At 39.2% G+C, this 26,077-nt stretch overlaps 1 protein-coding gene and 1 long non-coding RNA gene across 3 annotated transcripts in view; both read right to left on the reverse strand.

Annotated features, from left to right (window-relative positions):
• USP24 (ubiquitin specific peptidase 24) overlaps positions 1–17,184 on the reverse strand; it is a 120,115-nt gene extending 102,931 nt beyond the window's left edge. For both annotated transcript variants that reach the window (XM_032494381.1, XM_032494380.1), the window contains exon 1: positions 16,602–17,184. In XM_032494381.1, coding sequence (XP_032350272.1) covers positions 16,602–16,925 — 324 coding nt within the window. In that variant the 5' untranslated portion in view covers positions 16,926–17,184. The remainder of the gene's footprint in view (positions 1–16,601) is intronic.
• LOC116668015 lies at positions 1,288–10,611 on the reverse strand. The gene is made up of 3 exons (XR_004325051.1): positions 10,217–10,611; positions 2,964–2,965; positions 1,288–1,299 (listed from the first exon to the last, which is right to left on the reverse strand). It is a non-coding gene; the product is annotated as an uncharacterized LOC116668015 (long non-coding RNA).
• Positions 17,185–26,077: the final 8,893 nt, after the last annotated feature.

Genomic DNA, 26,077 nt, shown 5'->3' on the forward strand with positions numbered 1-26,077 from the left:
GAAAGGGAACTCATGGAATATTATTCAGCCTTAACAAGGGAGAAAATCCTGTCACACGCCACAGCATGAATGAAACTTGAGGACATTTTGCAAAAGGAAATAAGCCAGCCACAAAAGGACAAATACCGTACAATTCCATTTATACGAGGTATCTAAAGTAGTCAAATTCACAGAAACAGAAAGTAAAATGGTGGTTACCATGAGCTGAGGGGAGGGGAAAAAGGGGAATTGTATGGGTACAGAGTTTCAGTTTTACAAGATGAAAAAGTTACGGAGATCTGTTTCACAAAATGTAACTATACTTAACACTACTGAACTATACACTCAAAAATGGCTAAGATGGCAAATTTTGTTTTGTATTTTTCACCACAATTAAAAAAAAAAAGATGAAGAAGAAGGGAGCCAGTCTAATCATGGTCAAAGGTAGCCTATAAATGAAATGACACTTAGGCTGAGACCTATCTGAGCATCTAGCTTCTTCAACCTCGCCCACATGGTTAATGCTCAGTCCTCCCCTGACCTCGCCCATCAGCATAAGCGAAGGCAGCTGACCACTCTGTCACCCCCGAAACACCTCCTCCACTTGGCTTCCAAGACAGAGCCCTTGCCTGGTTCCTCCCACTTCATCAGCCACTCCTCATTTTCCTTTGCGGGTTCCTCCTTATCACCTCAGTCTCTAAACACTGGAGTACCTGGAACCCAGTACTCAGGACTCTGCTTGACTCAGGACTCTGCTTAAGACACACACACTCCCTTGGTGATCTCACGGAGCCAAATCTAATGCAGTGTTTCTCAACTGTGTTTTCATGATCACTCCTTCATGGATAATTATTTTAAACATTTTTCTTCTAAATCATCCCATCTCCATTAATTAACTGCTAAAGAATAAGACTGTGTTAGGCAAGGTTGAGTTTTGGAGCAGACTACTGTAACATCTAAGATCTTTTTCACCCCCCAAGAACAAATTTTTGCCCCCTTTGGAGTCCTACTGGCCCTGTTGAGAATATCGTCTCTAAGTGGAAGGCTCGCACAATTCAGCTCCAGTACGGACCTCTTCTCTAGACTCCAGGCATCTACACAACCCCCCTTTTGACATCTCCACCAGGATTATTAATAGGCATTTAAAAAAAACCCCAGCAAACTCTGGATCTTTCCCACCAGATCATGTCACCTCCCTGTTCAGAACCCTCCATGCTTACTCTCCTCTTTTTGTCAAAAAGGCCGTCTTAGGTGCCTACAAGGCCCAGGTGAGGAGCACCATTCTCCTTCACCCCGACCTCATCTCCTGCTCTTCCCATCCTTCACTAAGTTCCAGCCACACTGTCCTCCCCACTACTGCCCAAATACACCAGCTCTGCACTGGGTGTTCCTTCCAGTTAGCAAAGTACTGCATCCTTCTGCAGACAAAGCTTTGTTGGAGCACAGACCTGCTTACTCATTTAAGTAGTCTACGGCTGCTTTCCCACGAACACTAGCAGAGATGAGGAGCTGCAACAGAGATCAATGGCCTGCCAAGTCTAAAATACTTACTATCTGGCTCTTTATAGAAGAAGTGTGCCGACCCCGGACTTGCAGCAGTTTTCCCTCAGATGACCATACAGGTTGCTCTCTCACTTCCTTCAAGTCATTGCTCAAATATGATCTCAGTGAAGCCTTCCTTCATCAACCTGTCTTAAAAAGCAGCCTTGTCCCACCCACCCCTAGTCCAGCATGCTCTCTGCCCCGTTGCCTCCTTAATATTTTTCTATATCACTTACCATCTGACATTCTACATTTGACTTTTTTATCTTGTTTGTTGCCTGTCTTCCCTCACCTAGAATATTAGCTCCACCAGGACAGAATTCTCATTTTGTCTGTTGTATTATCTCCAATGGTCTCTGATACAGAGGAGGTAGTCAATAAGTATTTGGTGAATGAATGAATGTTAAGCACCTAATAAATACTTACAGAAGAGAAGGGGGAAGGGATGCTAGGCATAGAGAACTGCATGTGTGAGGGCCTGCCACCAAAGAGAGTGCAGGATATGTAAAGTACTTCTATCTCCGTAACATCAAATACTGAGCTGTATTAAACTTCACCGATGTACAGGTTTGGTACCCTAAATGGACTCTGTTACTCAATGAGAGGAGCTGTGTCCAACTCTCCATTCTACTCTCAGCGTCTACACTTCTGTCTGATACCTAAATCCCTTCCACAGCCCCAGAAATATCCCAGAGCTTCTGCCTCAACAGGTCTAGTAACCAGGAGCTTCTGACATAGAGACTGCCTGTTTCTTTTTTGCACACATAAAAGTTCAAATGAAATCTCTCACTATGTAATTTTAACGAATACCTACCTGACCACAGACAGATGGAATATATTATTTTCTGTGACCCTTCATTTCCTCATTTGTGAAAAGGAGACTGTCATTTGTTTGCTTACAACTATAAAGGGTTTTTGTTGAGTACTAAATAAGATACTGTACGTGAAAATGCTTTGTAAATGCAAACATTATATAAACAAAGAAAAGAGCAGTTATGGTTATCTAAACTGCTCTTAAAAGGTTATTCTGCACATATTTGACTTATAGGAACAAAACTCCACTCAGAGCACCTTTATATTTCACTTTTAAAAAGATACTCCGTGTTCTTTCTAGCAATATGTTCTAATTCATCTTAATCCTTATAGCCATAATATGCCATACTTCATTAGGCTTAACAAAAAGGTTCAAAGTGAAGAAATGGAGGATGAAGGCAGGGAAAATGAAAGGGAAAGAAAGCAAGGCATTGCTTGTGTGTGGAAACAGCAGAACTGAGAGTCAAGAAACATGGGTTTAAGACCCACCACTAGGGGTGTGATTTTAGACCTGGGTTTCTTAATCTTAGCACTACTGACATTTTAGGCTTTCTTGATGGGGGCTGTTTGGTGCATTGTGAAATGTTGGGCAGCTTCCCTGGCCTCTGCTCACTATGTATCAGTATTACTCCTCTAGCTGTGACAGTCAAAAGGTCTCCAGACATTCCCAAATGTCCCCAGAGGACAAAATCACCCCTGTTTAAGAACCACTGCCTCAGATTAAGACTTGATATCTTCACACTGTAGTTTCATCTATAAAATGAAAATGTTTACCTATCGACCTAAGATCGCTGGCTCTAAAAATGCTAAAATTCTATAAAAGATCAGAATAAAGAGGACTAAAAGTGCAGTCTTACTAAAGGGGAGCAAATAATGTCATGAAAGGAGTTACTATTTTAGTTCAGTTTCCCTTATTACCTTAATAGATAATGATAAAACTTCCTTGTACACTCAAAATGATTCAATTATAAAATCTTTTAAAAATACAGTAAGAGAATCGGGTTATTTTTAAGTGTCAGTATCAAAAGACTAAAAAGATGTAACGATTATTCTAGACTCTACATTAAAGGGACATGATAACCAAATGCAATGCATATTTTGGATTCAATTCTGCATTTTTTTCAACACAATGATGCATTTGAAGTGCTTAATATAGAGCCTAGTACTTTATTACATGATTTTTTTAAAGGTTATATTCCATTTATAGTCATAAAATATTTGCTGAATTCCCCATGTTGTACAATCTATACTTGTAGGTTATTTTGTACCTAATATTTTATACTTCTTAATTCCCTACCTCTATATTGTCCCCCCCCCCCACTGGTAACCACTAGTTTGTTCTCTACATCTATGAGTCTGCTTCTTTTATGTTATATTAACTAGTTTGTTGTATTTTTAAGATGCCACATACATGTGGTATCATACAGCATTTATCTTTCTGTCTGACTTATTTCACTTAGCATAATGTCCTTCAAGTCCATCTGCGTTGCTGCAAATGGCAGCAGTATGGCTGAGTGGTATTCCATTGTGTGGGTATGTATACGTATCACATCTTCTTAATCCATTCACCTGTTGATGGACACCTAGGTTGCTTCCATACCTTGGCAACTGTAAATAATGCTGCTATGAACACTGGGATGCATGTATTTTTTAGAATTAGTGTTTTTGGTTTTTCTTGGATATATACACCCACGTTGAATCCAGGTGAAAGGTATGCCAGTGTTCACTGTATTGTTCTTACAACTCTTCTGTAGGTTGGAAATTGCTCAAGATAAAAACTTAAAAAAATACATCCAGTATACAAATCCAATTACACCCACAATGGATCTGTCATTGGCCATAGCACACACACCTTTACTAACATTTTATTAAGTACTTTTAGCTAATGCTCTTCATTCTGTCAGTCCCCTGGGATAGTTGGAGGCCCTGTTGGGGATAAGCTACTCTGAAAAAGCAACCTGATCTGATGCTACTCATCCCCACCCACCCTTCAGAATCACTGCAATAAGCTATGATCTCCTTGAAGGCAGACATGTGTTTTAGCAATCAGAAGCCAGACCAGAGCCAAAGGCATTCAATAAATATTTATTTACTGCTGAACAAACAGTTCCCATACTACTGCTTCTTTCCTCCTCCTACTTCCTCCACACACCCTTTTTTAAAAAAAAATTACTGGGGTTAAGAAAGGAGGGGTAAAAAATGAACAGTGTGTCAATCAATAGCCTTACTTCAAAATAAACTCATTTAGATTAATATTAACATCATTAATCATTATTATAGTGATAAATGAGACAAATAAGTAGGACAATCTAGAACAAAACCAACACTAAAAATCAGTTTACTGTTTTAATTAATCTGTAGCATATTTCTCTCTCTTCTCCAGAAATGATCAACTCTGCAAAAAATCTCCTTACTGAAGCTGAGCTCAACTAAGACATGTAACAAAGCTACATGAAAACAGACTGGCAAACAGTCCTATTGTCAAAGGCTTGTTTCTTTCAGCATGCATTATGTTCTTTCCTGTCTGTGATATTTTTCTATGAGCTACAGAAAAACTTATAAAGCAGAGAGAGTGGTACTTAACACCAAAGTTCAAATTTAATGAGTAATGTCCAAAATGGTGTCTACAGAAAGACACTGGCAACAGTTCCAAAAAGTTCCTTCCCACGAACTGTAAAACAAGGTAAATACCATGACAGAAATCTGCTGTAGGACTTCCAAAATACTTGTGACCTTCAAGCCATGGTGTAGGTTATTTTAGGTAAGATTCACTTTAAGAAATGACTTGATGTACATGAGTGGAGGAGAATGTGTTCCAAAATGGTGATGCAAACTAAATATTTTCCAGATCAGATTCTTTTATGTGTTTCCCTGGTCTTTACCAGAAATACAGAAGATCAGACCCTGTCCTCAAAAGACTCACAATTCAGTCTGGATGACAAATACATGAATATTTCCAATACAGTGGGATAAATGCTGACAGAGGACTGAATGTAAGGATTTCTATTCCAGCTCAAGAAGGGACTTTTAACTAAGTGAAGGGGAAGAGTGAATGGGCAGAAGCGTGAATGGAAAGAAGAGAGTATCAAGCTCTAACAGAAAACTACTGGAAAACCTGATTAACAGTGCATGTGGTATGTTAGCATTTGGAATCTTCTGGGAGTTGCTAGATTGAAATAAAGAAGATGTCCAATACCTATCTCTGCCAACTTGTGGAGAAAGGATCAAGTACAAGATCAGTTTGATGTCACACAGTACTATGGACTAAGTCTCATGGTCCAATATGGCAAGAGAAGAGGAAAGAGGGAAAGGAGGACAGTCCAGGTAGGAGAAAAAGCAAGCGTGTACATAAGCAAGGAGTCATAAAACAACTTGGCATATTTAAAGGCTGATTTTTTTTTAAGGTATCCTCTAACAGTTAATCAACATGCACTGTTTTATTTCTGTATTCATTAAAATATATAATTAAGGCAAGTGTTATGTTTTTAGAATATTAATACCTTCCCAAGGTATCATTCAAAATGTTTAATTTCCAACCTGTAAGTGTATAATACTTCCCAGTTCATATTTATGATAATTACTGTATTTGATACATAGAGAATAAAAAGGTAGTTTTAAGAAAGTAAGATATACAAATTAGGCATTATTTCAAGAGATTTGTATACTGACTATTAAATGCCCAGTACCCATGTGCAACTGTGGACAGACTCAGGCAGGGGATCACTAACCCTCGTCAGGTTTACAAGGATGCTAAGTAGACAGATGGACACAACACCTTCATAAATGACAGCACATGCTCAACCTTCCCCTCCTCAACCCTCAACGCTTTTTATAAACCTATCAATTAACAGGTGACATTAGAAAGTGCTGAATGAGAAAGCAAGGTAAACAAGATAAACACCTTTGAGGGAGAAAAAAATGAATCAAATGTCAATTTTGCCCCCCTAACCGAAACTAGCATCTAACAAAGGAAACGGTGGTGATTAAAATACAGCAAGTGTGTGAGGAAGGATATACTAAAGATGATCTACAGTAAAAGACTTCCTCACATCAGAAAGACAGTGTGTTAAATATACAAAAATACTTGGTGAGAAGCAGAAGTTCCCTTCCTGACTCAGCTAGTGATCCAAGAGTCAAGGTCCCCATCCCTAAACTGATGAGATTTAACACCACAAGATCCCAATGGTCCCATCCAGCTTTGAAACAGATCTTCAATTTCAATCCTTAAATCTACAATTTTTGGTATTGCTTATTGGAACATAGAGAGAAGAGGGCAGGAAATATTCTGTTCTACAGATAATTTTTCTGTTTTATAAAGTGTATCTTGCCAGGTATTCTTGATATTTCTCTCCCATATTATAATCATTGTGACGTGGGTGAATCCAACGTAACTCAGCATTGATTCTGATCTTCGTTCTTAACAAATGCTTGAAATTCCTTTACCACAGATATGTTTTATACTCCAACTTAAAAACCTCAAAGTAATGAAAAGCTTGCCTGTTATTCTCTACAGATGTCAATATATCTGTACACATATCATGAACCAATTGTTTTTACGGTGCAAATTTTATATATTACACATACATTTTTTGCCTGGTGTAACTTCAGCACTGAGAATACTGATTGTTCAATAGATGCCTGATGTCTTCTCAAAAACAAGTATGATATATAAACTAGTGAAATATAGGATAATCTGCTGCTACTGTAACTCACCAAAACGAAGCAGACATCACGAGAAGGAAATCTGACAAAACGAATATTACTAATATTTTTAAAGTATTAAAGTATTTTAGCAAAGACAGTTCACTCCAAAATAAAACCGCAATTTTTAAAAATGATAATAAACTAAGGATTCCTAATGTTATCAATCCTAGAAATGTTTTTCATTTACATAGTTACTGCTATTTCCGACATCATTAAGTCTTTCTAAAATCAACAACATTCCTTAGCTTTAAGATGGCTTTTTTGTTTTGGTATTGTCAACAATCATAAGAGATTTTTAGCCTAAACAAAGACCAGCTCTTTCCTTGATTAAAAAAAAAATACACATTTATGACTTTAGGACAAAAAGTAATGCCATTTAGTTGAAGTAATAACATCATTCTTAAAAGAAATGCTAGTTGAGATAATCATAGATCTACTAATATTAAACACTCAACAAGTAAGTAAATACAAATTCTGTACATTCCATGGCATTAAAGAAATATCACTTGAAAAAAAAAATCACTCTGTTTCCTGGCAATGGATACCACTATAGATCAAATTACATCACAAAAAATTGTTGAGGACTATTCAAATGCTTTTGATAGATCTAATCTCTTATTTTCAACCCATGATTCTTTAAGGCCTCAATTTTCTTAATTATAACATTATAATTTATTGGGCACAGAGCATAAGAAATCCACCAGCCTTGAAACTATAACAGAGAAGGGACTATGTATGATTGGTTCACCACTGTACTCCCAATATCCAGCTCAGTACCCAGCATACAATCAATGCCCAATAAAAACCTTCTGAATGAGTAGCTGTTTTGTTAAATGGGCTGGTAGCTGTTTTGCCACTCTGACATTTTAGTGCAGTGTCTGTTTTTATCACTAGAATTTATTTTGTATCATTATTTAACATAAATCTAGAGTTTTTCTTCTGAGAACTCTTTAATTACTTTTTAAAAAAATTTTTCTGATTTTTTTAACTTTTTTTTTATTGATTTATAATCATCTTACAATGTGTCAAATTCCAGTGTAGAGCACAATTTTTCAGTTATATACGAACATATATATATTCATTGTCACATTTTTTTCTCTGTGAGCTACCATAAGATCTTGTATATATTTCCCTGTGCTATACAGTATAATTTTGTTTATCTATTCTACAATTTTGAAGTCCCAGTTTAATTACTTTCTATTTAATAAAAATATCAGAAATAGCAGTCTCACCCTCTTAAAAATGTGTAAATAGACACGAAAGAGTACATTAAATTACATAAAGACAGAAAGAGTCAAGTGAGTGGAATGCTTTCTGGAAACAGGAGATGAGACTGGGTCTGGAGCCCACCAACAGCCCCACAATGCTGAGTAACAGTAGACAAGAGAAAGCCTTGTTGGCCAGGTGTGCATCTAATTCCATCCCTTTGGCAAAGCAAAGCAAAACAAACAAACAAAAAACTATGCTCCAAAGACAGCTGCTTCCAAGATACAGTCACAGACCTTGGAGTCTTGGAGTCTGGCAGGTAATCTAAAGGCCAATCTAAACACACTGGGGTTATAGATAACACAGTCCTAAAACAACCAGCAAAGCAAAACGCTCTGAGAGCTGAGATATTAGGCGAGGGCTGGGGAAACATGCCAAAAAGGAGAAAGGCAGGAAAAGCAATTACACAGAAGTTCCATCAAGGCTTAAACCATGACTCAAATTTGAGAAGTCCTGCTCAACCACATCTTCTAAGACACGGTTCTCCTGTAACTGAAACTAATTAGAAACTATCTAATAGGTAGATAATCAAATATGAATTCTGGATTTTCAAAAAATGTTCCCAATTATATGTTAGGAAGCAGTATGCTTTTTTCTGTATTTCACTCAGATAAAACACATATTAAATCTTTTTATATTTAATTTTCATCAGTAACAGTTACTGTTTTGTTTTGTTTTCTCAGTAGCAAGGTTTTAAAATAAATTTGGAGTGTAGGCAAAATTCTCCTAAGAATCAAGATACTTTAGCTTTTTTTTTTTAAGCTATTTTCACTTCTAATGGACACCACAGTTTGGTTTGTCTTCATTTAATAAAGTTTATATACTTTTCAGAGGCTCGTTAATTTTTTTTAATTCAGAAAAATACAGAGAGAATTAGTAGTCCTATCACCCAAAAATAATAGTACTAGTGTTTTAACACCAGCTTATTTTAAAAATCAGGTGTGTATGTTTGTTTACATGTGCTATTTTCCGAAAGGCCTGATAGCTTTTAATTTCTCAAAGATGTCAATGAATGACAAAAAGTAACCACAGATCTAGCGCAAGATGTCCATTTTACAGATGAGAAAACAGGCTTACTGACTTGAGAGGCAAACTGACTTGTCCAATAACATAGACAAGAACCCTGAAGAGAAACACAGAGTCTCCCAAATCCCTGGTTCAGTACTCTTTCAAATACCATTTGACTTTTTATTTCACTTAAGATGTTTTTTCCATCCATTTTATTTCTCTATCCAATCAGATATTGTGAGCCTAGGGTCCTAGGGACAGAGATAGAAAGAAATAATCCCATTCCTCAACTCTAATGCAAATACAGATACATACATATAAACACGTACCTTTAGTGTATCTACAAAATGCAGTGGGAGAATGTGGTGGTGTGAGACAAGTGTACCTTGAGGAGAAATGGCACTTGAGCTAATGGTGAAGAATGAATCCATGTTAGCCAGGCAGATGGATGCTGGGGTTTGGGGGTGAGAGTGAGGAAACAGATGGCCCCTGAACTGCAAGGGAGAGCATGGCACTGGAAGGCAGGAGGTAAAACCAGATAGATAAGGACTGGAGACCTTGAAAGAAAGGAATTTATAGAGTTTACCTATAGGAATAAGGAACCACCAAAATTTCTGAGCAAGGTTATCCCATAACTAAAATTTGCATTTTACAAAGATCTTTCTGGTACCAGTGAGCAGCACAGAGAAACATTAAGAAAGAGACATGAACAAAACAAGGGTAGTAACAGAGGGGCAGACAGATGGGGCAGGAGAGAGATTTAAGGTTAGAATTAACAGGCTTTTCAATAAGAAAAGGGAGTAAGGAGTCTAAAATAAATTAAACAATTAATAGATGGTGTTGTCGTCTGTATATGGAATGCCTTCATATTTTCTAGGATCTGAAATAAATTCTAAATTGCTACCAAAATGCTACATTGTAGATTTCTAACTATAAGTTTCAGAAAGCAATTCAATTTTCAACCAAAATAGCCAGTATAAGAGTGAGAAATGCAAAGAAGGAAAAAAAAGCCAAAAATATTGACCTGTTTATGAAAAGCTAGATTCTCAAAGTACACAAAGCAGAATTTGAAAAGTTTTGACCACAGATTATCTGACCAATGAATCTTCCTAGAAAAGATTGTAATTTCACAAACCATTCTGGAAACCTACTGATAAAGAATGTATCATGTTTACAAAGTTTTTTTAATAAAATATTGCTAACATAAACATTAAACTTAAGTGAGAGCACATCAAATGCTGCTACTTGAATTCTACAATGCAAATAACTGGCTAAGACATTAAGAAAAGCAAACGGTGTGCTGGAACTTATCTTAAGAAGTGTGTCTTTGGCGGGCACCTAAGATGCTACTTATTTCTAAGAGGAAAAATAAAATCTTCAACTTAGCCCTACAAAAAGATTACACAGACCTCTGTATCATGGCTGAAGCATTTTCATTTCTGGAAAGATTATCAGAATACAATTTTGACTTAATTGTGTTAGCTCTTTTCTTCAGAACAATTAAAAATAAACCAAATCTAATGTCACCAACTACTAATATGAACTCAAAATTTTTTTATAAATCAGTTGTGACTGAAAGATGTTTCAATATTGAACAATAAAAATTCCTATGATAATAATGAGAATGAGAAATACAAACTTACAGAAGAAACTAAAACTCCTTAGAAGGAAGGTGAGAAAAAAAATTCACTTTTGAAAATGACACACAACTTTCAGCAGGGCCTCTGCAATGTAGAATTCTCAGACTGAAACATCCCTGTATCTGAATATCTCAGGTACCTGAAAGCTTACTTCTTTATGAGCCCAGCTTTCTTCCTCTTTCTTTTTTTTTAAACTAAAATCTTGCTAATAAACTGTATTACATATCCCTGATCTTTCTTAAAAAGAGCATACTGCAGCTTTTTCTTGAGCGTAGCATCATTAAGAACAGTTAAAATCTTAGGGTCACACAGCATGTAAAGCTGCTCCACATCACCCTATACAAACTGGCGACCCTGCTTTGCTTTTTTCAAGTTTCTCTGTCCCCTCTCATACCCCTGAGCTGCCACCTGTCTCTTCTCACTACTGTCAAGTGTACTTGCCTCTAACAGCCCATCACCTCATGTTTGGACTACAAAAAACTTCTCATTTGCTACTTGTAACCTGATAGGAAACCAAGTATTAAAACTTATTTGAACTATCTTTTTTAAAAAAACAAGCTAAAACACATGAGTGAAATGCATGATCTTTAGGGCATTAAATGTATGGGGGCATTTTGAAACGGTCTGAGCTTATGCATTTTACTTCTTATTTCTGTGTTCCAAATAAGAACATTTCCTAGAAAACTGAACTCCAGACATGAAAAGCATTACTGAACTAATCTTTCTAAATATAATAGTTCTTATTAAAAGTATTTCATCTTCGCACTCAAATTCAAACAAAATATATGTAACACGATATTTGAGCAGTAAGCACAAAGACACGTAGTATACTGATGCCTGCTATTTAGGTTATATTACCGTTGAAACCCTTTCCTCAGATTGTTAAAACATTACATTTATTTTTCTAATATCATAATGGGTTTCAAATTTTAAGCTAACAGCAATATTACATTGTATAAAGCTGTCACTACCTACTATGATTTCACTAGAATACATACTCATCGACACACAAAAGGTAATTCCTTCATGCCAAATTCCAGTCACTCTAGTAGCAAATGGCCAGGTGTTTACAAGGTAGGAACCAACCATTAGATAAACTCACAGGCCTAATTCCCAAAGGAAATATATACTAGATTAGAAAAAAAATTCTTATTTCAAAATTAATCTTTGAGACTCCCTATTTTTATTTCATTTACTTTCAACTTATTTTTGGAATTATTCTATTGTTTAACTCTAAAATCTTAAAATATATTCCATTTTTAAAAAAATGTATCAAATCATGGTAAATCACAAACTACATGTATTCAAATCACAAATAATAACTAAAGTTTACTTATTTGAGATTCACTTCACACTCAGATGTGCTAGGATTGTGCATTTTAGGAAAAAAAGGACATGAATTTTAATATAAACCTTAATATATTATATAACATATTTTATATATAATGTATGGTAACTTTAATTCATGTATAACTACCCACTTAATACCAAAGGGGAAAAAAGAAGCAGAAATGAGTTAAGGAACTACATTATGTGATTTTTTGTGTATGTGTGATTTATACATATTATAGGAGGGCCAACTTTGGGGCTCTTAAAAAACAACAAGAAAAAAGCAATGAAATCTTGCAATCACTTCAGACAAAGCACTTCTCAGAAATACTGTCCTCAATAAAACAGGAACAACAAGGAGTTCACAAAATATTGGCGAGATCACAATATTAAATGTCACTTCTAGGAATATTAATTATCACAGAAGTAAACAGCTAAGAAAGGTATTCCTAGTTGGTAAATTAAAATCTCTCTGCAAAAAATTTTCCATTTTAGTATTTTCTAAAGACAAAACAAGGAGACTTACTGAATAAGGTACATTTCACAACTGTTACATTTTATAAGGTGCCTATAACAGTACCTGGTTCTAAATTCTAACTCTTTGGACAGGATCACAGTTCATAAAGGACCAACTCTCCCAGCTCTGTGGAGGGTAGAACCAGGCAGCATGTCCTTAGTAGTGGCCAGCAGGGTTGACATTAGCCATATAAGAAACACTGAAGAATTCTGAAAGTGGGGATGTTAAACATCTGGATAAGTTATTTAGGGCAACTGTGAGATCTCACTGTCTTTAATAATAGAACAGACTCATACCTGCCGAGGAAAATTTTTGAAGTAATGCTATTCAAAATCAAAACTGGACAATTTTTCAAAGTCCCGTCCAGAGCCAGAGACCAAGAGTTACATATACAACTACATCCAACAATACTAGTAACAACCAAACACAACTTTCTGCAAAGCAATACCTTTACTTCTGTGGCTTTCTGCAGTTTATGTGCTCTGCTAGATATCTGGGTCTTTTTAATCTGCCTTCTCCTTGTTTCTACTGAACCAGAGGTTAACTGCTTTTACTTTCCAAATTTTAATTTTTAAACCAAATCCTAATTATAGCATGGGTCCAAATTACTAAACTGATTCACCTCACTACGTGACCTTGGGAAGTCACTTCTTGTAAATGAGAGGCTTGCACTAAGATCCACCAGAATGTAACCTCCCTGTTCTGTCCACCACTCTATTCCCAGCTCTGGGACATGAAAGGCATTAAATGTTTACCAAATAAGAAGATGATTCCTGTCGCCAAGTGACAAATATAAAATAAATGGAATCATTTTACTTTCTTTTTTTTTTTTAACTATTAGATTTTAATCTGTATATTCCCAAATGTTTTAAGAGGACACGGAAATTGAAATTTCCTATGGAGCAAACAGAAATTTGTAATTTCAAACAAAGTACTCATTTTTTAGAAATAAAATGAGTGGATTACACAAGAGTTGCCAATCTTCACCCAGTTTGTCACACTTCCCTTTTCTTCATCCCCTGTAACTCATTACCATGTCTGTCCCTTTCTCATTTGAAAGGAAGGCAGCTGGTAGGGAGAAAGTGCAATGGACTTGGCAGTGAGTGGGTCTGAGCTCTAGTCCCATCTCTTCCATTAACTGGCTTGTTGGGGACACGCCACTTCCCCTTTGGGGCCTGCAAGGCATTTGTAAAACAAGGGAGCTAAACTAATTCTTAATTTCTAAAGTCTTCTGCTATAAAAATCTATGATTCTCCTTTCATTCTTCTCATTATTCTGTTCCTAATGCCTTGATTCAGTGCTTGCCAGCCACATCATTCCTAGACTAGTACAGGAGCCTCAAAATGTTTCTCTATCCCTCCATTTTCCCTTTTTATCTTAAAATGAATTCAACCCTAAAACCATGAGTTGAGCAGAGCAAAAAGCACACTGTCTTTGAAGTCAGAGACTGGGTTCAAATTCAGACTTTGCCACTAATTAAGCATAGCTCTAAAATGGTAATGTTATTAACTATCTCACTGAGGATCAAATAAAATGTATAAAAACACAGTGCCTGACACACTGTGGATGCTCAACAATGATTAGCACTTTTCCCTATTTTCCAAGACCAAATGCCTCAGGTTCCCACTGTCTACAGTAAGAACTACCCAGAAGCTACACAGGCAGCATGCAAGAAAATCTGTAAAACTAAAGGCAAATACTGGGTTAAATTTCTCACCAGGCTCCTGTGTGCCAGGAAAGTGTCTGCCTGTTTTCCTGCCAATACTTTTGGGTAAAGCAGTCTCAGTCACCAGCCCCTCGTGAACTCTCAAAATTAAATGATGCAGACAAATCCACAGGTCAAGAGGAAATGAAAACTTGACATGATTCTTCAGAAAGTCATAGATTCTCTGGATTTTACATGAAAGCAAACTCCTCAGCCTGTCATTCACACGAAAAGAAGTCAGTCCCAATTCTTAGTACTTAAACTTACAGGCAGTACAGCTGATGTTCAAGTACCACCAAGCAGTAGAATTTAATTTGATTTTTCAATTACTGAAAATTTAAAGGTGTGACAAAAGAAAAAAAGTAAAATTTCTCACAAAATGAGGATACATTGAACTTTGTAGAGCTATACAAACATCTTCAGAAAAAGCAACGGTTTTCTTCTTGATTTCAAAACTGGATCAAACTAGAAGGAACAAGGAGAGGAGTGATGGGGATTTGCAAAGAGAAGCTCGTTTCTTAAAGGGACTTATAGTACAGTTATTTAATTATATGGGAATTCTTCCCCAAATTAGGAATAGTTACAATCTTTTATTTCCATACACTAGTCAATGAGATAGCTGAGTTACTGGGTAACGGAGGGCAATCAACCAAGTGTGTGGAAGTCTGGAAACCCAAGAGTTCTTGTGAAGAAACCTGGTTTTTTGAAGTGTCACCTTTCCCAAGCCACTTCAGCCCAAGCAACTGCTGCAAAAGCACATAATTAAAAGGATGTAACATTATTTAAGAAAAAAATTATTTCAGGAGGCTTAGCTTCATTAAGAATTATCCAAATTCGCTTATCTACTTAAAGACCCAAACCACTAGTCTGAAAGCAGGCCAACCTGCCCTACCGGACCCTTGAAATGCACTATCCAGCTAATTGGACAAAAATTCTGGCCATGAGCTGCCATTTTTCTGCAAAGTAATGATTCACCAGCACTGTTGTTTCTGGTCGATCCTCTTTTAAAAATCAGAGATCAAGTCTGTTTTCTCCCCGACATTCTTTGCTCACAACCCAAATAGGACGAATCGTCTCCACTCAGACTTGAGGTCTGATCAAAGCCATTGTCTAGATGGCCCTTTCTCCTCAACGGACTCCTCCTCTCCCATTATCTCCCACCCTGTCCCGGTCCCTCTGCACAGCACCCTCAGTGTTGCTACAGTCCCTTTCCCCAGTCTAGTTTTCCCTCATTTCTGACTTAACTGATGACCAGTACTCTGCTTACCCAGACTCCGTTCAAGCTTCTTCTAATTCCAGTCTCATCCCTGCCTAGCCCCTCCTGAGTTCTGACTCCTGCCCTGGTCTCTAACCTCTCTCAGTCTAATCCCCATGGTTTTAATACCTGACCTTATTAACGATAGTTCCCCTCCCCGCCCCCCGCAGACTTTATTGCAGCTGAGCCCCCTCCCCCACTTATATCAATTCTTGTCATTCCTGGCCTCTGCCCCGTCCCTCTTCATTTTAGACCCTACCCAATCTCCTCTCTTTCTGGTCCCGGGCTAAAATCCAAGCCCCATTCCTAACCGCAAGTCCTCCTGTGACCCTAGCAAAGGCCACTACTCTGGCTGGCCAATCCCACTTTTTCTCTGACTCTGAACCTGGTGCCTCCCACACTCCTTCAATGAAACCCTGGGCCACGAAATCTCTGACCCCTGCCTCGTCTAGTACTCCATTTCTGACCCCCCCCATCCACATGTCCTCTCCATCACACACTCCAGGCCAGTGTGTCTGTGTTTCCCCCATCTCGGATGCTCGCGTTGGACCCTCCGCCCCATCGCGCTCAGTTCGAAACCCGGGAGACCCCTCCCCACCCCACCGCGCAGCCATGCCTGGCATCCCTAACTCCCAATGACTCCCTCTCCTATGGGTCCTTCTCCCCGCTAGACCCTAGGCCGGTGACCTCCGTCCTGACGAGCCAGGTGCCCCACTGCCCCTCTCTGCGCCTCCCCCGCCCCGCGCTCCCTCCGCACTCCAAGCCCAGTGGGGTGTGTCCCCTCCCCAGAGCACTCTGGCCCACTGGCCTTTCCCACGGGGGTCACGAGCCGCCTCTCCTCACCTCGGCGTCCACCACCTCGTGGTACGCGGGCGGGGGGTCGAAACCGCCGCCGCCTCCGGTGCTCCCGCCGCGGGAGGGACCACTGCCGCCGTCGCCGCCGCCGCCGTCGCCCCGTGAGCCCCCGCCAGGCCCGGGGCTGGGGCCGCCGCCGCTATCCATGGGCTCATAGCCGCCGTAGTCCAGGCCCGGCCGCTCGTTGGTGAGCAGCGCCACGGCCTCGTTGATGTCGTTCTTGGCCAGGCGCAGGGCCTTGCGGATGGTGGCGGGATCCGAGAAGCCCATGCACAGCAGCGTGGTCATGTGCTGCTCCTCCTCCGATTCCATGGCTCGGGCCTCCGGGCCGCGCCGGCCGGCGGGCGGCGAAACTGCGGGTACCGGGCCTGGCGGGCCGCGCGGCACGGCCTCCGCGCCGTCCCCGCGCCCGGGCGGGCCCCTGCGCTCCTGGGCTGCGCGCTCCGCGGCCGCCGGGCCAGGTTGGGCGCGGACGTGGGCGCCGCAAGCCGAGCGACGGTGCTGGGGCTCTCAGGCGCGACGGCGGCCCGGCCCAGCCCTGCGCGCCGCCATGTTGGCCTCTTCCTCCGCCTCCTCCGCCCGCGGGGCCGCGCCTCCGCTCCCGGAAGCCGCACGAGCCGCCGCCGGGCCAGCCGGTCACGGGCGAGGGTTGGGGGATGATTTTTCGTTTTTCTTTTCCTTTCCTGTATTTTAAATAGATGCGATAAGGGAGGGGCCGCGCCGCGGAGCGTTTCTAGGGTGAAAAGGCTGCCGTGAGGCCCGGGCGGAGGCGAGAGAGGATTCGCCGCCGCCGCCGCCGCCGCCGCCGCCGCCGCCGCCGCCGCCGCCGCCGCCGCCGCCGCCGCCGCCGCCGCCGCCGCCGCCGCCGCCCGCCCATTCCTCCAGCAACAGGTTCCCCCGGGAGCGGGAGGGGCGGGAGCGAAGCGCAGCTCGCAGAGCGGAACGTCCCCGAAGTCTCCGAGCCGTCGATCCCGCCCGAGGCAGACGGCGCTTCCCCCGAACCTCCCCCGGAGTCCCCGCCGGACCCCACCTCCGGGACTCGCTCGCCCCGCCGTGGCCTGGAGCGCACCCCATCCTAAACGGAAGGCACTCGGCCGCTACTGTAATGCACTCCCAACCCGGTATGAAATGCGTCGCGGTCCTGGAGGAAATCCTCCCTCCGAGCTATCTGAGATACCCCTCAGCGCCGACAAAAATTCAGGCAAATCGACCCACCGGGCTGAAATGCATCCGCACATACGCTTGACCTACATCCCTCCAACTCTCGCTGAAATCACCCTAAACTGGTTAAAATTAATTCCCAGCCCTTGTTGAATTTTCCTTCCAACAGTGACTGACCACCTACCCCTACCCAACCTGACTGGATTCTACCAAACTCATGCTGAAATCCATTTTTACAACCTGAACTCTAAATCCCAGTGCTCTCTGTGAAACCCTCCCCAAACTCCAGAATGCAGCACCCTCCTTCAGCAACAGACTCATTAGAACACCTTGGACCTCTACCTCTGCTTCCCTCCTCGTGTTCACCCCACCACCGGCATTTTACTGCACCGTTTGGTTCGGTCTTTGTTTCTGCCCTTTAAGGAGGGGACCGCAACCCCTCTTTTTTATCTCCTTTGCAGGAAGGGACCCCACGCTGTTGATTTCCACCTTTGAACATTCCTCTTCCTCAACAAAGGCCTGCTTTCTTTGCTTTCTCTTTACACTTTCAGCGTTAGTGCACCAGGCCGTATCTTTAGTCCACTGACCCTACCATCTAAGCCCTGGTGTTTGCTGTTTTTCCCCTTTAATTTCCTTTAATTCATACTTCTCCTAGGTTTCTTCCTCCTTCTCCCCCGATGCTTTTTTGGTGTCTCATTACACACTAAATTAGTTCATCTCCTAATACCCTCACCCTGGTTTCCTCTTGAACCCTCAAGTCCGCCATCTAACCTTTCTCATCTCATCAAATCCCTACTGTTGCCAACCCAGCTACTCCCTAAAATCCCCGTTTACCCTAAGTCTTAAATTAGTGGCAGTTTCCAGAAATTTTCTCTGCACTCTCTTTATTACCATCCTTTTCCCTGGATGATGAGCCCTTCCTGCCCAGTACTTGCTACCTACACTTATAAACACCAGCAATTTGATTTACAGGGTGAATTTATCACTGTTGTTTACATTTAAATTAAGTAACTGTATTTGTTATATTGAATAAAGATTAGATTATAGACCAAAGACTAACACTAATACCCAAAGGAAGTAAAGTCTCTTAATTTGTTGATGAAAATAACAAAACTTCTTTCTCTAACCGTTCTGAACAACCAAACAGAACCTGCTAAGGAAGAGTGCCTATAATTGTATCAGGTCACAGTGTGTATATTGAGATAAAATTTTATTAAGTGTTATTAACTTCTAGGTACTCAATGACATTTAAAATATTTATCTGTGGCATATGAAGAATAAAAGTAATCTGAATAAAAGTAATCTAAATCAACCCAAGCAGACTGTCACAGAGTACATTTAATTTTATTTAATTTTTTTCAGTAAATATATACTCAGTATTTGTCAGGTACCAGGTACTGTTACTGGCACTGGTGATGCAACACTAAACAAAGCAGACAAAATTTGATGATGGCAAAGTGATGACATTCAATTTTGCCTGTATTTAAAAGAGTTAATTCAGTGACCAAATTTAGAGATGCATTAGAATGGAAGAGAAAGTAATAGGTAAAGAAAAAAAAAATGTTTTGCCACTAAATTATGAAATGAAACCCAAGAGGTGATGAGACAAAGCCGATCAATTCAGACAGCACATGAAAAGACTCATCAGCAGTGGCAGGTTTATAGAACACGACAGAGGAAGCTGTGCTAAGCTGAGAAGAGGAAGCAGAGAAGGAAGCAGAGAGAAACAAAGTCTGTGATAAAAACTGGAAAGGAGCCATGCAAGGCTCCAAAAAACAAGGAAGGCCATTTTTGAACCGGATCCTAGAGTGACTGAAAAGGTAGAGTGTCATTTGAGGATGCCAGTAGTATAATCACACTTTTTTGCATGTAAGAAAGGATGTGAGCACTTTAAACTCTGTTGAATTGGGGTAGCAGGAGAGGGGCCTGTGGTATGAATATTCATACCTCCACTTACATTTTTATTGCAGTAAAATCTTGAAGATGTTAAAAGGACTCATGGATAAATAACATTTACGCCACATTTATCCTCATCTAGAAGCTTCCGGAAGAAAAAGAAATAAGTCTAGAAAAGAAGTATAGTGGACTGTCTTGAAAACAAGGTATGAGGGGTTTCTAATAATAATAGTAATTTAAAACACATTTGAGTGTCTTTTCTGAGCCAGGCTGAGGACTAGGGAGACAACTGTGAGCAAAACATGCACAGTTTCTGCCCTTTTAAACTTTAAAGGCTTTAAAGGAGATAGACAAGTAAGCAGTAATCATTAAGTGTGATAGGTGCTTGGATAGGGGAATTTCAGGAAGTAAGGGGCAAATGTCCTGCTCTCTATGGGCATAAATTATCAAATCTAGGAAATCTGGAAAGTTTTCCAGAAGAAATTATACTTAAACAATAATACAGAAAGTAGGAAAGCCAGGAAAAGGAGCATGAGATGAGGGGAGAGCATTCCAAAAAATAGGAACAGTATGTGCAAAGGCCCTGGAGTGGGTGAGAGGGGAGCAATTTAGAGGAATTAAAAGTTAGTGGAGTGTGGCTGATGTGAGAATTCTAGAGAAGTAGCAATGAGAAAGGCATCTAGAAAGGTAGACAGACACCAGATTTGAGAGAGCCACTTAAACTGTGATAAGGAGTTTAGAACTTTAATCTGAGGGAATGGGAAACCACTGAAACATTTATACAGAGAAGAGAGGTGATGGATGTTACTTAAATTTTTAAAAGATCAACCTAACTGCATTGTAGAGGATGGTGTAGAAGAGAGAAAGAGTAATGATGGAGAATCCATTTAGGAGATAAGACCAGTCAGTCTTCCTAGGTAACCACTTCGAAATGAAAGAGTTTGGTTTTATTTTCTTATCCAATCTACAATATTTGTCATTTTGTTCTTGGTTTCCAGCAGTTTTATTATGATACGTCTAGGGGTGATTTTCTTTGTACTTGATTTCCATGGAGTTTGCAGAAATTCTTGAGTATGTGGCTTGAGAACATTCATAACTTGACTAACTTTGGCCATTATTACTTTGTATACTACTTCTATTCCATTTTCTCTCTGGGACTTCAATTAAATGAATGTGAGGCTCTTTTCACTAAATCACATCTATTTCCAATGCTTGTTTTGTGTTTTTTATTCTTTACCTCTGTGCTTCAGTCTGGATTGTTTTTTCTGTCCTTTTTTTCTAGTTCACAAATTCTCTAGATCACAAAGTTCTCTTCAGGTATATCGTACCTGCTAAATCTATCTATTGAATTCTTAATTTCAGTTATTGTATACTTAAGTTCTGTAATTTCACTTTAATTCTTATGGTTTCCATATCTGTACTGAAATTCTTTATCTTGTCATTTAATTTATTGAGCATATTAATTATAACTATTTTATAGTCTATATCTGATAACTTCCATATCTGGAGCTCCTGTGGGTTTGTTTCTATTGTCTGATTTTTCTCTTCATTACTAATTGATTCTTATATTTTTATAAGCATAATTTAAAAAATTTTCTGGGCATTGAATTTTGTAGATTATATTATTGCTTAAAAACAATATAGATGACCTGAGGTTCTAGGTGATATCTTCTTTATGAGTGGATTTATTTTACCTTCTGGCAGGTAATTGGGAGTTGGGATGATGGGCAAAGTAGTCTAATAAAGGATTAAGTCTTTTTTGGAAGCCAGACCTCAGTCTTTGCAGGGGCTGTTCTACTTTTGGTCCACCCTGCTCCTAGCATTTAGGGTTCCCAACTGTTTTAGTTATGTATTATATCTCAAACCACTCTGATACTTGTGGCTGTAAACAACAATGGTAAACTATTTCTCATAATTCTCTGAGTTGACTGGACAGCTCTTCTGCTCCATTTGGTGTTGGCTGGGATTACTCATAAAGCTCCATTCACCTGAGAGCTTTGCTGGTGCATTTTGGTGCTCTTCCACATGGCCCCTCTCTTCATGTAATATCCCATCCTCTAGTGCTTCTCCACATGGCCTATTTCTCTTTTGTGTTAACTTGGTCTTCATTAAGCATGGAGGCTGGTTTCTAAGAGGGAGAATTCCAAAAGTGCAAACCCTGGTGAGCAAGTGCTTATCAAATCTGTTTGTGACACTTTTACTAATGTAACATTGATAACAACAAATCACATGGCCAAGCCCAGAGCCAACGTGAAGAGAACCACCCAAAGGCACAAATATGGAAAGGTGTGTTTCATTGGTGGGCCAGTGTAACACCTTACCATACCAAATAAAAGCCTGAGGTGTTTCTCAGGGCACTTCCTCATTAGTGGCCCTTGATCTCCAATTTTCATCATCTTGGTCCTGTAAGACTGCCCAAAGCTCTCCCCAGCTTCTTGGCTCGTTGGTTGCCAATTAAGAACTGGCAAAGGCATCAATGGGAAAAGCAGTGCCAATGGTGGGCTCACCTCTCTGTACTTCCTTTCTCTTTGGGATTTGGCCCTTCAAGTTCTCACTTGGAAATTTTCTGTTGCCTTCACATAGATATTTCTTCTATTCTTTCCAGCTTTTCTAGTTGTTCTCAGTAAGAGGGATGGTTTTAAACAAGAAGATCTGTCATTGCTGGAAGCAGGAATCCCATAGAATGTAAGAAGACGGACAAAAGTACTTCGAGGTAGGGAGTAAAAGAAGTAGACCCTGACAGAGGGAGATTTTCCAGGACTAGGAAGAGGTTAGTATTTTGTGGATTCCATGGCGGGGAAGAGCCCTGTGGCCTCACAGTGCCCCAAGAAGTTGAAAGAGCACAAAGAGCAATGATTGCCTGGGCCCCAAGCGTCTCCAGACTCTGCAACATTCCCCAGTCTCTAGCAGGTCAGGGAAGCAGCAGAAACACCTTCCCTTGGAGGACTTCACCTTTGTAGGTTTAGGCTATGATTCTTTCAGTTTTGACTAGTACAGACAGACCAGAGGGCCCTTCTTGACATTCTAGACTGCAGAAGACCCCTGCAACTTGTATAAATCCACCTCCTCCCTCTCATAGTAGGGGAGGGAGTCCTAATTATGACTGCAACCCAGCATATCAATGCTTTGGCAATGGTGGTTTATGTGAGCTTAAAATTGTTTCAGAAAAAATAAAGTAAAATGATACTTAATGTACCAGATTTTGATGGATACATATGCATACCCACTGTATATGTTAAAAAATTAGTAAAAAACAGCCACCAGAAAATTGGCATCAATGGCCACACCTTAAATACTTGGGCACTGATTTTTGGGGGGCAGGAGGAAACAGCTTTATTAGGATGTAATTCACATACCACACAGTTAACTCATTTGAAGTGTACAGTTCAGTGGCTTTTAGTATATTTACAGATATGTACACTATCACCACAATCAATTTTAAAACATTTTCATCATCTAAGAAAGAAACTGTACCCTTTAGCCATCCCTGTTCAATTACCTTATTCACCCTAGTGCTGAGCAACCACGAATCTACTTTCTGTCTCTATAGATCTGCCTATTCTAGAAAATTCGTGTAAGTGGAATCTTACAATAAGTGGCCTCTTTTGTCTGTCTTTTTTTATTTAGTATATTGTTTTCAAGATTTATCCATGTTATATAGGATGTATCAGTCCTTCATTCCATTTTATGGTATTTCAAGGATGTACCACATTTTGTTTATCCCTTCATGACGGATATTTGAGTTGTTTCTACTTTTAGGGTATTATGAATAATGTTTCTATAACAATTTATATGAAGGTTTTGTGTGGACATATGTTTTCATTTCTCTAGCATATGTACCTAAATGGAGTTGCTGGGTCAAGTGTTAACTCTGTGTTTAACTTTTTGAGGAATTGCCAAATTGTTTCCAAAATAGCCTAACAAATTTACATTCCCATCAGCTGTATATGAGAGTCCTATTTCTCCACATTTTCTCTAATAATTATTATAAGCTGACTTGATAATAGCCATCCTAGTGGGTGTGAAGATGTGTCTTATGATTTGATTTGTATTTCCCAGATGACTAATGATAGTGAGCATAGATTTATTGGTCATTTGCAGTATCTTCTTTGGAGAATGGTCTATTCAGGTCCTTTGCCCCTTTTTGAATTGGGTTATTTGTCTTTTTATTATTAAGTTGTGAGAGTTCTTTTATATTCTAGATCCAGATGCTTAACAGATACACGATTTGCAAATATTTTGCCCCATTCTTTGGGTTGTCTTTTCACTTTTTAGGTAGTGTCCTTTGAAACACAAAGTTTTAAAATTTGACAAAATTCAATTTATTATTTTTTTCTTTTGTTTGCTGTGCTATTGATGTCATATCCAGGAAATCATTGCCAAATCCAATGTCATGAAGTTTTTCATCTATGTTTTCTTGTAAGAATTTTATAGTTTTAGCTCTTACATATAGGTCTTTGATCCATTTTGAGTTAATTTTTACATATGGTGTAAGGGAAAGGTGCAATTTCATTCTTTTGCATTTGGCTATCTAGTTGTCCCAACTCTCTTTGTTGAAAAGACTGTTCTTTCCCCACTGAATGGTCTTGCACCCCTGTCAAACATCAATTAAACCTAGACACATGGGTTTATTTCTGGAATCTCATTTCTATTCTATTGATCTGTACATCTATCTTTATGCCTATACCACACACTCTCTTGATTACTGTTCCCTTTTAGTAAGTTTTAAAATTAAGTGTGAGTCCTCAAACTAGATTCTTTTTTTTTCAAGATTGTTTTGGCTATTCTGAGTTTCTTGCAATTATATATGAATTTTAGAATATTTGTCAATTTATACAAGAAAGTCAGCTGGAATTTTGTTAGAGATTGCATTGAATCTGTAGACAAATTTGGGGAGTATTACCCTCTTAATAACATTAAATCTTTTGATCTGTGAACATGGGATGTCTTTTCATTTATTTGAATCGTCTCATTTCTTTCAGCACTGTTTTCTACTTTTCAGAGTACAAGTCTTGTACTTCTTTTGCTAAATTTATACTTAAATATTTTACTCTTTTTGATTCTACTGTAATGGAGTTGTTTTCTTAATTTCATGTTTGGATTATTTGAATGCAAATGTATAAAAATACAATTGAATTTTATATATTGCTCTTATAACCTACAAACTTGCTGAACTTGTTTACTAATTCTAAATTTCTTTGTGTGTTTCTTTTTTTAAACATTTTTTATTGATTTATAATCATTTTACAATGTTGTGTCAAATTCCAGTGTTCAGCACAATTTTTCAGTCATTCATGGACATATACACACTCATTGTCACATTTTTTTCTCTGTGAGTTATCATAACATTTTGTGTATATTTCCCTGTGCTACACAGTATAATCTTGTTTATCTATTCTACAATTTTGAAATCCCAGTCTATCCCTTCCCACCCTCCACCCCCCTGGCAACCACAAATCTGTATTCTCTGTCTATGAGTCTATTTCTGTCCTGTATTTACACTTTGTTTTTGTTTGTTTGTTTGTTTGTTTGTCTTTGTGTATTTCTTAGGATTTTTATACACAATATCATGTTGTCTGTGAATAGAGATAGTTTTCTTTCTTTCTTTCCAATCTAGATGCCTTTTGCTTATTTTCCTTGCCTAATTGCCCTGGTTAGAACTTCCAGTCCAGTGTTGAATAGAGGTGGTGATAGCAGTCATCCTTTCCGTGTTCCTGATCTTAGAAAGAAACATCCAGAAATGCTTTTTCTTCATATATTGAAATAATTATGTAGATTTGTTTTTTAGTCTATTGATATGGTGCATTGTTTTAATTGATTTTCAGATGTTAAACTAATCTTGCGTTCTGGGATAAACCCCACTTGGCCATGGTATATAATACACTTTACATGTGATACTGGATTTAATTTACTAACATTTTGTATAAAAACACAATGATAACATTGGGGAAAGAGAGCAGTTACTTTTAGAAGAATCTAGATTCTGATTATTTATTGCAAAAGAAAATCAGTGTGAAAAAAATGGAGAAAGCTAGAAGAAGGAAGAGGAAAAGATAATTTTTAAGTTCAAGGTTCCTCCCACCCTTTATTGCCAAATGGGGAGTCATTTAAAAGTTAATGAGGTCTCTTCCCTCACTTAAGAAGATGATGCAACTGACCTGATAGCTGTCCAACTTAGCTTTTGGTTACTTTACCAGTAATAGCAATGGGTTTTCTGGAGCCCCTGTGACTAATGGTCAGATCTATCCCCTGTGCATGCAGAGTGGTTCCATTGCCTCCACTCTGGAAGGCCTTTCACTTGGAATAGATGAGCTAAGAATCCAGCAGTCCACAGCTTAAATGCATGCTATCAGATTGTGAAATGAACAGGAGACAGGGCGCTAAGGCCAAGGATTTGACTGCCAAAC

Source organism: Camelus ferus, chromosome 13, assembly GCF_009834535.1.
Source record: "Camelus ferus isolate YT-003-E chromosome 13, BCGSAC_Cfer_1.0, whole genome shotgun sequence".
Taxonomy (NCBI): Eukaryota; Metazoa; Chordata; class Mammalia; order Artiodactyla; family Camelidae; genus Camelus; species Camelus ferus.